The sequence below is a fragment of the Rattus rattus genome, chromosome 10 (genome assembly GCF_011064425.1).
Source record: "Rattus rattus isolate New Zealand chromosome 10, Rrattus_CSIRO_v1, whole genome shotgun sequence".
Taxonomy (NCBI): Eukaryota; Metazoa; Chordata; class Mammalia; order Rodentia; family Muridae; genus Rattus; species Rattus rattus.
The window spans coordinates 4559963-4575338 of NC_046163.1; the positions used below are offsets into that span (position 1 = coordinate 4559963).

The following is a 15376-nucleotide window of genomic DNA, read 5'->3' on the forward strand; positions in this document are numbered from 1 at the left end:
ACTAGAGAGTTATAAAGTTCACAACGCTCGGTACTCCTTCCTCATGTTAGACCTCACTGGCGCTGAGGTCCCTGTGCTGGGAAGCAGAGTGAGGGGTTCAGATTCTTGCAGACATCTGGAAAGACACCCCATTGCATTGATTATCTGGGCATCCTCTGAGAATAGACCCACTCGAGGTAGGATCGGAGGGCGGTCCAAGATCCTTGTCCAGAGAACAGGTGGCAGGAGCTGGGGAAAAGAATGGAGCTTCCTTCCATGCCTCAGTGCCACAGGACCGTGGAGACCACAGGACGTAGGAGACTCCACAGTGCGTTCTTTAGAAACTGGTGTCTGGTTAGAAATAAAATCCTGGGCCCCACCCAGCCTCTGAATCTAAGCAGCAGGCGAAGGGTGTGGGCCAGGAATCTGCGTTGTTGGTCCTTGGTGAGGGCAGAGTTTATGATGACCCTTGAACAGCCCCTCGGCTGGACAGCTCACCCTTGCCCCTCCTGCACAGCTAAGTCCATGCAAGACAGAATGGACCTCCATGGCCTGGCCACCCTCCTTCAGCTTCTGCCTGTGGCTTTTGAATGGCCTGGCTCTGCATCCCTGATGCTTGGAAAGCAGCCTGGAAAAACCCTTCTTAAATACTCCCAACAACTTCCTGCCTGTTTCTAAAGTCAAGGGCTTTGTTGTTTGTTTATTTTGAGATGGACTCTGTATAGCCCAGATCAGACTATAACTCACCATGCCACCAGGCAGGAAGGATCCTGAGTGGGTGTCTTAGTTGCTGTTCTATTGTTGTGAGGAGACGCCATGACCAAGGCAGCTCTTAAAGGGAAGCATTTGGTTGGGGGACTTGCTTACAGGTTCAGAGGGTTAGTCGGTTATCATCGTAGTGGGGCTCATGGTGACAAGCACAGTGCTGAAGAAGGAGAGGGAGAGAGGGAGGGAAGAGAGGGGGGAAGAAGGGGAAGGAGGAAGAGAGGGGGAGGGAGGGAAGAAAGAGGGAAGGAGAAGAGGGAGGAGAGAGGGAGGGAGAGGGAGAGAGAGAGAGAGAGAGAGAGAGGGAGAGACAGAGGGAGAGGGGGACAGAGGAGGGGAGAGAGAGGGAAGGAGAGAGGGAGAGGAGAGGAGAGAGAGGGAGGACAAGGGAGAGGAGTGGAGAGGAGAGGTAGAGGAGAGGAGAGGAGAGGGAAGAGAGAGATAGGAGAGGGAGAGGAGAGGAGAGGGGGGAGGGGAGGGAACAGGAGAGAGAGAGGGAGAGGAGGGAGAGGGGGGGAAGAGGGAGAGAGGGAGAGAAGGGGGAGAGGAGAAAAGAGGGAGAGGAGAGGAGAGGAGAGGAGAGGAGAGGAGAGGAGAGGAGGGAGGGAGGAGAGGAGAGGAGAGGAGAGGAGAGGAGAAAGACTGGGTCTGGTATGGGCTTCTGAGACCTCCAGGCCCACTCCCAGTGACACATCTCCTCTGACTAGGCCACACCTCCTAACCCTTCCCAACAAACATGAGCCTATGAAGGGCATTCTCACTCCAACTACCACAGTGGGTAACTCTAGTGAAAAAGGTTACAGTTTGGGCCAGGGTGACCCAAAGGTACTTGATGTTCCTAGGCTGACCAGTCATCTAGAGCCTTGGTTTTCCATACGTCCCTCACCAGAGGCGGGGAGGGGGAAGGAAAGAGGAAGAAGGGAGGGAAGGAGGGCGAGAGATGGAGAGGAAGGAGAGTGGCCGGGGAGAGAGAGACGGAGAAACACGGAGGGGGTGGGGGACAGAAATGGGGGCAACAGAGACAGAAGAAGGGGCAGTGGTGGGCAGAGTGGGGCTGAGGCAGGGTAGGGACAGCCCACGATGTCATCCAAGCCCCTCTGTGCTTGTTAATCTACCCCAGGCTGAGGCTAGCTGCCGCCATACCAGGCCTAAGAGCTGGCCTCGCCCTGGAATACAAGCGCTTGTGGCTTGCAGCCTCCCTTTGGCTGAGGGATAAAAGCCGCTGACGAGTATGTCTGGAATATCTGAGTTTTTCCAGGGCAGGGGAAAAAAAAGTGTGTGCACGCACACAGGCCAGCTCGTCCCAAGCTTGGCTGTGGCACGGGTGGAAAAATTGCATATCTGACAATATGCAGACGGAGGAGCTGCCATGAACCCGGTGCCTCGGCCTGATGACAATTTTCAGGAGGAGCCACACCCACCTACTCTCTTGTCCCTAAGTACCGTCAAGGGCAGAGAAAACTCCTGGGGAAGCAGGAGCATTTGATGACATGGTTGGTGGAAGGAGAGAACCCACCCCTTCACCACTACAAGCTGTCCTCTGACCTCTGCTCACACACACAATAAGCAAATGACTTCTTAAAGTCATGCTTGAGAATGCGCAGTGGTGCTGGTCCGGCCCCCCTCTCTGGCTCATCTGAAGCACTTGGGTGCAGCAAATTCACCACCATGCTCAGCGCCTGGAAGGATTTGCCAAGCTGCTAAGCCCATCTCCTCTTTACCCCTAGCCCTGAAGGTCTCGGATGCCTTCCTTCCGTTATCCCTAGAGCATCAGGTCGTGGCTTAAAAAGACGTGTCTTGGACCAGACATTGGTTATGAGCCTACAGCTGAGCTCGCTCCACACCAGCCCCTCCCGTTCCCCTGTGTAGAGAAACGGGTCAGAAAGACCAGCAAGGCCCAAGGGAGGGGGCAAACCAAAGGTCACCTGCACCTCCCATTAGGATGGTGGAGATAGTGAGAAACAGATGGGGCGATGGGCGACCCTGCATGACCCTGCATGACCCTGGGATGCAGGGCCTGACAACTGGACCTGACCTAGGAAGCAGAGTGACATCAAATGGGAAGAACGCTGGACAAGGATTCTGACTCCACACTGTACATATATATCCAGATCAGCCTTAGCCACCAGCCCTTCCCAGCCCAGCAGGCAGCGCAAAGGCCAACGTGTAGGTTTAATGGTCTGGAAACGAGGCTAGGGGCTCTGTGCTGGTCACATGATCCTGCATCTCCGGTTTCTAATCTGTAAAGTAGGAACACTGGCCATTTCGCCATTTTACAAGAGACCCCCACAGATCCACTATTCTCTAGCCATGTGAGAGGTGTCATCACCACCCCCTGCTGAAAGTCGCAAGGGAGGCCCTCTTCTTGTGGAGACGGAGCCTTCTGGGTAGCCTAACCAGGAAGAGGAAGGCTGTAGGCGTTTCCCTCAAACGTTCTGGAAAGATCCCACAGTCTTACCTTCCACTGCTTCAGACCCGTTTTCTGTGGTCTGTGTGTCATATGAATCAAAATCACTTATAAAATATAAGCCAATGGGCAGACATCATGCTAGTAGGGCCTGAGAATGTTTGAGCCCCCTACTTGAATTCACGGATTTGGGGAAATGATTAGGGACCATTGCACCTGCTACTCCCTTAGCCTGGAACATCGTTTCTCACAGACATGGGGTTTTTTTTTGTTTTTTTGTTTTTTTTTTTGTTTTTGTTTTTTCTTTCTTTCTCTACCTAGCTCTGTTTCAGTGAGAGAGCCTGGCAGCTGATCTGGTGGTTCTCAACCTGTGGGTCGTGACCCCCAAAGACCACAGGAGAAAATGCAGGTGTCTACATCATGATTTGTGACAGTAGCAAAACTACAGCTAGGATGTAACAACAAGAACAGTTTTGTGTCTGGCAGTCACCACGGCATGAAGAACTGTAAAGGGTCGTGGCATTAGGAGGATTGAAATCCAGTGGGCTAGTCTAATACGAAACCTCCTCGCCTTCTGTCTCCTAAAAATGCCACATTTGTTCCCAAACCCCTTCAAGTCCTGATGAACACACACCACACCTATCTATGGCTTATTGGGTGCCTTTCCCAGTACAGCGCAAGCTTGATGTGTCTCCTCCAGACTGTGAATGCCTGGACCAACACCTAATACCCAGTGGGTCTTAGAGGAGCACGTGGCTTATGAAAGTAACTGCTCTGTGTCTAAGGACTGCAGTGGTTATCAGTGCTGACTGATAACCCCCCTACCCGGCTCTTCTCCGACTCTGAGCTCACCGTGAGCTTTTGCTACTGGCCCTCCTTGTGTAGGATAGTCTGTGACTCAATGGAAGTGGCCGAGAGTTTTAAACGCCAACGAGAATCAGCAAGTATTTCTCGACATTTAGTGGCTGGCCATATTAGATATGGTGTCTGGGATCTGCAGGGGTCCGGACTGATTCTTGTGAATTCTTGTCATCCTGTACACGGGGTGTGAGTGAGAAAGAGGTCTCTATTGTCTGACGCGCTGAGATATGGGGCTGTGTTTGCAACATAACTTCTCCTGACTGACATAGTAATCCTGTGCATGACTGCCAATGTCCCCAGAGCTTCTGAAAACCTCCAGAGATTCTTAAGCAGCTTCAAATGCCTCAGAGTCAGATAAAAGAAAAGCCTCCCCTGCAGAAAACCAGGCCAATGTCTGTCTGTGCCTTTTCTTTCTTGCAAGGGGGTGAGGGTTGGAGGGGGTGGGGGAATAGTCTTGAAATAACTTGCCCAGGAGGGGAAATAACATGTTATAGGACCACCTCTGAAGCAGCCTTGACCACACTCAAATTCACCGTCCTCCTTCCCCTTGGTCACAAATAAAAGCAGCATGTCCTGCCCCCTGGGATGAGTCACAGCTGGGAAAAGTGACCCACTCTGAGCCAAGAGGATCTGCTAAGGAGAAAAACAAAACAAAACCTCCCAGCAGATGCTTCAGCGGATGGGGTGAAACCTGGCAGTCTGGTGACCAAGGACAAAGTCAAGAATGCTGCTACCCAGGTACCCAACACCCCAGGTGATGCCTCTTTACCGGAACTTTACCGGAGGGGGTTCGTGATTTCAGTGATTTTTTTTCCACTTCTTTCCTGGAGAAGGAGTGTGTGTGTGTGTGTGTGTGTGTGTGTATGCGTGTGTGCGTGTGTGTTGGAAGGAGATGCTCTTTAATGGGACATGGGAGGGGACTGGATTGGGAAAGATTGGAGAAGTGAGTCCCAAACCCGTTGAGGTTGGGGGTTAGTTACTCCCCTAACCTGACCTCATTTTTTTTTCTTTGTCTCAGAGAGATGAATCTTAAGATAAACTTGGGAAAGTTTTGGGTGGGTCACATGACATTATGCTATCTCCACATCTTCTCTCTCCTTCCCAGGAGCTCTGGCTCCAAGTCATTTTCCCATCAGCTCTGGAAGCAGCCACCACTGCTCCACCAGATCACAGCCACGGGAAAACAAGACCAGAGCGTCCTCGATGTAGCCCACAGCGGGGAAGGCTGCACACCTGACTGTCCCAGCCAGCCTCAGTAGATGACAGTTGACATTGATTCCCTCCCTGTTCAGCCAGGGGATCAAAGTCAGCCACAAACGACACGCCTGGGTGGGGGAAGGATAGAGATGACGGCTGTTGGCAATTATTCATAAATAGTGTCTTAAAATTGGCCTCCCAATGCTGCATGGTACCAGAATCGTGTTACTTACCTGCCAAGCCATCACCCAACTCAAGCTGGTCTCTGTCCTGGGTCGCACCCAAAACACGGCACCCCTGAGAGGTACCGGTTTCAAATCTTGTGAAGACCGATAGACACAGAGTGCAAACCTAGCAAATGTTTATATGCAATACCGGTTTCTGCAAGAACCCAGAGAGCTGCTTGCAGAAACCCTAGAGAGGAGGAAAAAGATGATAAAGACAGACTGCACTTCCCCCCTGCACACATTGGGAGAAAGTGCCAAGGAACTGTTCCTGCTGGGGTCTCTCAGTTACAACCAACCCAACCCCAAAGATCCTGGGGCAGAGAAGCCATTCCCTCCACAGTGCTATGGCCCTAGCGCAGTTCTCACAGTGGACCGACCGTCAGCACCAACACTGTTGTGGGAACTTGCTAGAAACCCAAGTCTAGTATCTTAGCCCAGACTTACCGACACAGGAACTTGAGTAGAGCCAGCAAGCCCTCTAGGGTTGGTTGGCCTCCAGAGTTTGGAGCATGGATGTAAAGAGAGCAAGGGGAAAGGTGGAGGAGGGGAGTGGGAACCTCTGTGCCCACTGCCCTATCTTAGCTCTCTCCCGATTTGGAGTTCTTCTTTCCACTACCCGGAAATCAGTAAATAAAGTGAAGCCCAGAGACCAGGAACTTGTCTTCGGCCACCAGCTCGGATAACCACCATCCAGCGGGAGAGGCTGAGGAGCAAGGAAGGGAGGGGACTCCCTGGTCACTGGACTTTCAGCTACTGCCTAAATATACCTTCCAGGGGAAAAGCGAAAGTGAGGATTCCCCAGCCGGACACTAGGGGGAGACCCATCATTGGCCTGGAAAGAACCCTGGAGATTAAAGTATAGGCGAATTTATAGACAATTCCAGGTCTGGTTTCAGAATCCCCACACACTCTATACAAACACCATTGCTCCCGGTACCCAGTTCCCTGAGGATTCTCATCTCTTTTATAAAGTAGCTAAGTGCGCAGCGAGAACCTATGCATTTTAACCCCGTCTATATTAAACACCCGGTACTGTGTGAGTATATTTGAATCATCGCTATCCAGTGCTATTTAATAAATAATGAGGAAAAAGCGTGTATATGTTCACTGTAGACATGCCCCCACTCCCAATATTTCTACCAGTGGTTTGTTGAAACCCCAAATATGGAATTTTTAAATGTGGTGCAGTGACTCTCTAGTCCCAAACTTGCTTGCTGGTGACTCCCACTGAATCAACCAAAGCTGTTATTTAAGGGGGAAAGTGTGAGCGAGGCCTCAGTCAGAACCGCAGAACTGGAAAGAGCAATGGCGCCTGCAGCTACCAAACCAGAGCGTAGAGGGCCAAGCACCCTTGCTAGCCTACGGTCGATCGGGGACAGGTTCGAAGACCCACAGTCCCACCTGCTCTCTCTCCCGTGGGACAGGACTGAGAACGGGCCCACTAGTCATTACCACTACATAATTTTCAAGACCCAGTGCAAAAAGAACAGGCCGGGTCAAGAATTAGGATTTTCAAGATGGTGGCCACATACATAAACCTTAAGCCAGACAGGAACCTAAGGCGCACCCCTTGGTGCTGGCAGGATGCGGACTTCTCCACCCCACATCCCTACTCAGGTGAACCTTCCATACCGGGAATAAAAGAGGTGTTTAGGGGATTGGCATTTATTTCCGCAGTGGTTACTCCAGCAACTAAGGGGGTTGGGGGCAATTCGGGAGGAGAGTTCCTGTCCATCCATGGGGCACAGAGGTCCCTCAAGATCACCGGATCACCAAAGGTCACCAGTCACTCTAACCCCAGTCTTCCGGGAGGGGCAGCCTCTGCAGCAGGGGTGAGAAGGGAGAGCTGATGTAGCCAGTTTCCCAGAGCGGCCCGGAGAATCCGCGGGGCGCCTTGCTGACAGCAGCCGGCTCGCTCCCGCCCCCGGGGCCCCACCAGGGTTCCAAGCCCTCCCTTCCCACCTGCTCCCCGCCCCGCCGGTGTTAGGGCGTCCTGGGAGCTAACCAGAGGGGACGGGGCAGGGCTGGAGACAGAGGCAGAAGAGCTGGCGCCCACCGAGCCTCGCGGATGCTCAGACCTTCACCACCCCCCTAGTCCCGGAGTCGCCTCTAAACCCACGCGGCTCGGGCCCGCAGTCACGCGTGTTGCCCTTCCGGCCTCTCCGTGGGCTCCGCCCCGCCCCGCCCCGCCCGCGGGCTGCGGGCCCTTTAAAAGCGCGCTCGGCCGGAGCCGCCCCTTCTGTTGGCCAGGCTCTGGAGCTGTCGCCGCCTGCGGGCCTTGGCCATGGCGTCCCCGGCCATCGGGCAGCGTCCCTACCCGCTGCTCCTAGACCCCGAGCCGCCGCGGTATCTGCAGAGCCTGGGTGGCACCGAGCCGCCACCGCCCGCCCGGCCGCGTCGCTGTATCCCCACGGCCCTGATCTCCGCGTCCGGGGCGTCAGAGGGTCGCGGTGGCAGGAGGAGTGCCCGGGGGGACCCCGAGCCCACGCCCCGGGACTGCCGACACGCTCGCCCTGTCCGGCCCGGTCTGCAGCAGAGACTGCGGCGGCGACCTGGGTCGCACCGACCCCGCGACGTGAGGAGCATCTTCGAGCAACCGCAGGATCCCCGCGTCTTGGCCGAGAGAGGAGAGGGACACCGTTTCGCGGAATTGGCGCTCCGGGGTGGCCCGGGCTGGTGTGACCTGTGCGGACGAGAGGTGCTGCGGCAGGCGCTGCGCTGCGCTAGTGAGTGAGGGCGGGGGAAGGTGCGCGAGGTGAAGGGCTGTGAGCCTGGGAGAGGAGGCCATTGCCTTTTGTGGCCAGCCCGAACTTTAGGCAGGTAATGTTGGAGACAGCTGCTGTCCACTGCCTGGCATCCTCTAATGGCTGCCCACTGGTCAGAGGTGGTTATATGTGTACAGTTACGTTGTCCTCAGACGGGTACGAGCCTTCTCCCCTGTGCATGCAGGCAAGCTTGTTTGCAGGTTGGGATTTAATGGTTCTCCACAAGGTCATTCGGTTGTCTTACGCACGTTCTCTTCTTCCTTTAGTTGTAAGTTTTTAAAATTGGGCACTGATATTGATAACGAAGTATTTGACCCTACTTATTAGAGTTAATGGGGAAATGACTTGTTGGTCACCTCAGGGTTTGCTCAGGATCTTCTCCTAGGGAGCTGTTGGCACAGGAAGCCTGGTTAGGCTTTGAATGGAAACAGGCTGTGAGACTGAAAGATGCCAAGGTCACCTGCACCTGAGCCTCCTCAGCCGCCACACCTGGCTCCTCAGCCCTCTGTACTGCGTATGCTCCAGTGTTTGGTGCGCCTAACCTCCTCCTCTTCCTTCTGCACTCTTGCACCCATCTTCCAGCTCTAAGCTCCCTGCCCCTTCCTTCCACAAGGCATCCCCACTGATCTGCTGGCTTCTCCCAGTCCTGACTGAAACACTGGACACCAGGGTAGAGAATTTCTGAGCAAATCTGCGCCCTTTTGGAGTCCGTGTCTCCCTGTAAGAAGTCTCCTCCCCACCCACCCAGGGATCTGAAGTTGCCAGAGGATACTCATACCCACGTGCTTACATAGCTACTCTGGGCATGTGAGGCACACGGCGCAGTGACAGTTTCCAGCAATCATCTGTGGATTGCGGCCACATCTCTTGGTTAAAGGGCCTTTCTCTTACCTTACACCCTGTGCCTCCTTCAGACTGCAACACTGGACAGCAGCACCTAGCCCTACCCTCGCTCCCTCTCAGCAGCTCCAGGAAGTGTGAAAGGGGAAAGTGGGTGCTCTTCTCCCCACCATGAGCATCCATCCCCCCATACAGGTGCCTGTTCAGGAGATGGCTGGGCATGTAGAGTCCTGTGCCTGTGCCATGTGTGCGCACTGGCTGCTGTCCCTTGTAAATGCTGCTGACCTGCAGAAGAGTCCAGTGCAACTTACCTTTGGATACGCTGCTAGCCCTTTCTCCCTCAGTCTTCTGGATGCTCCCACTAACCCTGTACTCAGGGGAGGAGGCAGTGGCTTCACTGTTACTTACGCGCAAATCCCAGAAGCTGCATTGTCTGAAAATATGCTGGTTGTAATCCTTGCCTGTATTTAGACTTTGGGGGGACCGACAGCTTTATTTACGCCGAGTTTTGTGCTATTCCTCTGGTTAGCGATGATGATGTGTTGGCGGGTTTCTGTGGGTATCGGTGCAGTACTCCATGACTAAACGAGCATCCTCATACCACATTAGAACTGTTTATTTCCCTTACTCCGTCCCTAAATAGTTCCTAGCACTTGGAAAATAGAAGCCACAGGCAGGGCCTCTGACCTGCCACTTGCTGGGGTCCTTTCACTTTCTTGAGTTCCTGTAGCCTCCGCGTAGTCGATTTCATACCAGCCAGAGACGCGGGAACGCCGAAGAGGCAACAGCGCTGGAGTCAGGAAGGCCACAGAAAGGAATCTCTGTTTGTTGTTTTTAATATTTAACTAACCGTGAGTGTTCGGCTGACCGGGAGAAAGTTGAGACATGTTGGAGCGCAGGGCAGACTCACCAGGCATCTGGTGCTAAGCTGAGGTCTGGCTCTCTGAGAGGGTCTGTTTTATTTTCATTTTTGAAAAGCGTGGGTGGCTGGGGGTGTCAGAAAAGGGAACTTTTAAGAGGTAATCCTGGGGCTGGGAAGGCACGGGACAACTCAACTGGCACAGCAAGCGTGAGGACCTGAACTTGATCCTGAGAACCCATGTTAAAAATAAAGAAAGCAGACACAGTGGCACATGCTCGTAATCTCAGTGCTGGGCAGAGTCCTGGCCGGCCATCACTTGCCAACCCTAGCTACGTGTGCACATAGACACACACACACACACACACACACACACACACACCCCTCAAACTTGGAACCAAAGTCCTGGCTTTGAATCCAAAATGTCACTTAGTCTCTGTGTGACCTCACGATTCTCTCCGTGTTGCCTTCCCTTGTCTTTAAAAAGTGGGGATAATGATCTTATCTGCCGCATCGTGTTAATGGGAGAATTCAATGTATTAATCATTGTAAGTTGATTAGAAAGGTGCTTGGCAGGGCGGACAATGAGCGTCCAATTAGATATAAATGTTACCATTGTCTCCTCCCACTTGAGAGCGTTAATGGGTAGCTGGGGCTCACTGTACCGCATAAGTGTGGGGTACAGTTTTCAAGCTTTGCTCGGTTGTGGAGCCGAAACGGGAAGTGGGTAGTGTACCTTGGAAGTTTAGGTATGAGGTGTCCTCTAGGCATGGCAGCCCTGCCGAGCATCTCAGGTAGAAGTCGGCTGTGACAAAACCCACAGTCCAGTGGCTGAGACTCCTCTGTGCCTGGCTTAGAGATAGATGCCTTTCTGAGTAGCAGTGGCGACCAGCAGAGCGCCATGCTGGTTTCCGTAAGTGTAAATGGTGGTTGGAAACAGACGCTTGCTTACACCATTGAGACTCAAAGGCCAGTGGGGCCGTGAATGACACCTGCCTGTTTAGGAGTCTGACTGGGTGGGGGCCTGGTGGACAACGGGCTTTTGGGAAGGGAAGTTTTGGAGACTTGCTTTGCCTAACCTAAGCTTAGTCCAGCTTCGAGGTCAGCAGCAGCACCGGTTAACCCTGTTAAGTTCAGAGCCGATGCTGGCTCTCAGGAGCAAGTCTGAGGGCTAGCGAGATGGCTCCGTTGGTAAAGCGCTTGCTGGGCAAGTATAAGATTCGTGTAAAAAACCTAGCCCTGTGGTGCTCACCTGTCAGCCAGTCCCAGGAGGCAGCTTGCTGGCCAGCTAGTCTAGCCATGCTGATCAAACTCCAGGATCAACGAGAGACCCTGTCTCAAAGTGGTGAACCACCTGGGAAGACCACCTGTGCCCAAACATACAACACCTGTGTGACACATGCGCACTCAGACTCCCACGTGTTAGCTAGGGAAGGAAATCCAAGGGGCTTGACGCAGACACGCACTGAGGAGAACAGCGGAGGGGAGAGCTTGCAGAAGCCCGCTGCTTTGTTTTTCCAACCTTCCCAGAGACAGCAGCCGTCAACAGCAAACAACCTGGGAATTCCTCCAGCTGCCTCTTGCCCTTTCTTGTGCAGAAGGCACATAAAGATGGCCTCCTGCCATGCGTCTCCTTTGAGTGGGTGTGTGAACCACCCTGAGCCAGGAAATGGTCTGGCAGTGGGAGAAACCAAGTCTAGTTCTCGGCTAAGGAGTTCGGGGGGAGACTTCAGGTATCTGCTGAAAGCTGTTGATAGGTGGGTGCCCCTCTGAGGGGGTGGTTGTTCAGAGCCGTGAGTATAATGGAGCGATGGAGTGATTGGTGAGAGCTGCTGCTGTCTCAAGGTTGCGCGTCTGCCTCCTCTAATTCCGGTGGCTGTATTAATGGCTGGGCTTAACTAGATCCTCTGTGGGAGTAGAGCCACCCAGGTGGTACTCTTTGCAAGTCTGCTAGGACCCTACGCCCCCAGCCCCACCCTACTGAGGCAGACAGAAGTCTTCGAAGACAGCACCATGGCCCTTGGGTGTGCTGCTGCTCCAGTGTTTACTCTGGACACTTGGGAGCTGTTTGCCCAAGCCCCCCACCCCCACCCAGCACTGCTTGTGTTTTCCTCCCTTTAGACCCATATTTTGTTTGGGAAGCTGGGGAAATCAGGCACTGACGTTGATGTTTTGTTGTTGAAGATGACAAACACCCAGTCTTGCCCTCTCCTGGCTCTCATTCAAGTCTGCTTAGGAAGATCTTTTCAGGGGGTGTGCTAAAACATGGGGAAGAAAACGGTGGTACCCCGAATCTCAGCCCACGCCCCTAGTTTCCCTTCCTCTCTTTCATTTCTCAACAGATGAAAGCGAGGGATTGAACGTGAGCCGATTCCCACCCCATCCCTCAGAGCATGAAGCTCTATGATTGTGGAGTACGGGGGCTTGAATCCCAGGTATAGTCAAAAATGATTAATGCCACTTGTCTACAGTCTAATTAGACTTGGTAATGAATGCGTGTGTTCCTCATCGGCTGGAGCTGGGAGTCATTAGGTGGCAGGGAATTAATTGATGAGGTCTGAGGCTGGGATCTTTCCCTTTTTCCAAGCTCACTCTTGAAGCGGCCGGCTGGTAGCAAGGTTGGCAGGTAAGCCCTGGGTGACAAGGAAATCAGCCTCCGCCAGCCCCGAGGTATTCTGCCTGGCTGGCAGAGTGAATTCCAGCCAGGGGAGTGTGTGCACTGGTGAGGCTTGGATCAGGCCAGCCGAGGTCTGAGAAGGAACCCAGGGCATTTCACGTGCCAGCAATGTCTCTGCTCTGAAGAGCCCCATTTCCATGCTTGTCGCCCCACTCATCCTCGAAATAGCCTCATGAGGCTGGAATGTGGATGTTTCTGCCAAGCACTCACCTGCCCGGGGCTTTCTTGGCCAGGTTGCTATCAGGAACCTTTCAGATAGAACTAATGCTTGAGGCATCCCAGGCCCTCGACATGTCTCCCCACTGTGGGCCCAGGGCTCAACGCCTTTATCATAGTCGGCCACCAGACATGGCAAGGGGGTGTGTGTCACATCCCTGCCCTCCCAGGGATCTTGCTGGCTCTCAGGTGTCACTGCTTAGTTACCCATAGAGGGCGGCTGCTTGCCGCTCCTACCCTGCCTGGGGTATTATTAAGACAAGTGATAAACCAGTAAACATACCAAACCCTTCCTGTTCGAATTCCAGAGATGGCAAGACTCTTTGGAGGGTGAGTAGCTGTGGGTGCGCAGGGCATGTAAACGCCCCAGCCCCGCCCACTGTGTTCCTCGTCCAAGGTTTTAGTCAGTGCCAGGCGCCTCTTCCCAGTCGATGGATCCTGGTTTGTACTCCCGCTGCAGGCCACCTCCCAGATGTATGGTCCTACTCGTGGTCTCTGCTGTCTGGAGCCACCTAGCCCTCCTCCCACAGGGCTGCGTTCCAGCTCTTCCCTACTGGGTCAGGAAGTGCTGGCGGGAGCTGACTCTGCAAAGGCCAGCCCTGACTGGGGAGATGGCTTTGTATTTAGTCATATTTGGGTTTTTTTTTCCAGGCATTCTGTCAAGCCTTACTCGTCCCATGTTCTGAGTAGGAGCTCAGGGTTTGAGAGGGAAGCAGAGCCAGACTTAGGACTTTGGGGAAAGAAGGAAGAGGCTAAGGAGATGATGTCAGGTTCAGCGCAGGCTCCTCTCCCTGGGGACACTGGTTCAGTGAAATAAAATATGTGCTGGGAATAGTCGAGTGTGCCTTGCCCCAAGGTCAAGGGTATCCTATCTCAGACCCGTGCCAGTAATATGTGGGTCTTCCTGAAACATCACACACACACACACACACACACACACTCAACACACACACACACACACACACGCTCACACAGGCACACACACACACACACACATATACACACATACACACCACTCACAGACACACACATTACACATACACACACACACACACACACACACACACAGACACAGGCACACAGGCACACACATATAAAACATACACACACACATATACACACATGCACAAACACAGACACACACACACACGCCTCACTCATATACACTCATACACACACACACACACAGGCACACACACACAGACACACACTTATACACACAATCACACATACACATACACACATATAAACACATACACACATACACACACACACATGCTACAACACACACACACACACACAGACACACACACACACACACACACACACATACAGACACACACACAGACACACATACAGACACACACACACACACACACACACACACACACACACACTCATACATGTACACACACATACCACTCACACACACACATGCACACACACAGACACACTCACACACTCACTCACCCCCTCTCACATAGGCACACACTCACACACACACACACACACACTGACACACACACACTCTCTCTCTCTCTCTCTCACACACACACACACACACACACACACACACAACACTGAGGAGATACGGGCAGAGCCTGGTGGATCTCAAGACCTCTCCACTGTGTGTTCATTAGCAGGAGTGGCCAACATGTCTGTGCTGGGCCTGTTCTAGCCTGCTTGTGGTTCCTGGAACAGAGGAAGTTCATAAGATGCGTTCCCTGGGAAATCTGAAGTTGTGTCTTTTTGCACTTTAGTTGGGGAAGGAGGAAGTCGTTAGAGGTGCCTCTTGGAGCCATGACACGTTCTCACTGTAGACTGGGATTTGTGGCTGAGGGTCTGGGTGGCCGTGGAGGTTGAAGTATCGCGTGCTTTCTTCAGGATGCTCCTGCCTAGACCCTCCGCCTTGACTGCTGTTGAGGACGTGAGGAGGAAAACCACAAGGTGGCATTGCACAGGGGCTTGTCAGGGCTGGTGTTCTAGATTTAGGCTGCTGGTTTGCGTGTGTCACTGGACAGGTGGGCGGTGGCTAAGTATGATACTCACTTGTGACCACAAGAGACTAGGTCATATTTACTCTTTCATAGATGATCTCTGAGCAACCTTCTGCCACCCTCACCCTGCTTCTTGAATAGACACATTTCCAGGTCTAGAGTGGCTGTCGGCTGGGGAGGAATGAAAGCTTGAGCTGGAAAGATAGTTCAGTATGTGAAATACTTGTTCTGTAAACACAGTGATCAGTGTTTGATCCTTAGGGACCTCCACAAAAAGCTGGGCAAAGAGGTACACCTTTGGGGTTTTTGGGTTTTGTTTTTAAATATTTATGTATGTCTTTAATGTATGTGAGTGCCCTGTCTTTGTGCACACCAGAAGAGGGCATCAGACCCAAATACAGATGGTTGTGAAGCCGCCATGTGTGGTTGCTGGGATTTGAACTCAGGACCTCTGGAAGAACAGCCAGTGCTCTAACCACTGAGCCATCTCTCCAGCCCCCAGGGGGCACACATTTGTAATCCCAGCACTGTGGGGACATAGGCAGATTCCTGGAGCTGCTGAGCATCCAGCAGAGCCTACACAATG

At 53.1% G+C, this 15376-nt stretch overlaps 1 protein-coding gene and 1 long non-coding RNA gene across 2 annotated transcripts in view; one reads left to right on the forward strand and one right to left on the reverse strand.

Annotated features, from left to right (window-relative positions):
- Positions 1-7074: 7074 nt before the first annotated feature.
- LOC116911013 lies at positions 7075-7837 on the reverse strand. The gene is made up of 2 exons (XR_004389298.1): positions 7754-7837; positions 7075-7257 (listed from the first exon to the last, which is right to left on the reverse strand). It is a non-coding gene; the product is annotated as an uncharacterized LOC116911013 (long non-coding RNA).
- The window catches only part of Rassf5 (Ras association domain family member 5), a 64302-nt gene continuing 56515 nt past the window's right edge, over positions 7590-15376 (forward strand). The window contains exon 1 of the mRNA XM_032914740.1: positions 7590-8162. Within this exon, the coding sequence (XP_032770631.1) occupies positions 7721-8162 (442 nt within the window). The 5' untranslated portion in view covers positions 7590-7720. The remainder of the gene's footprint in view (positions 8163-15376) is intronic.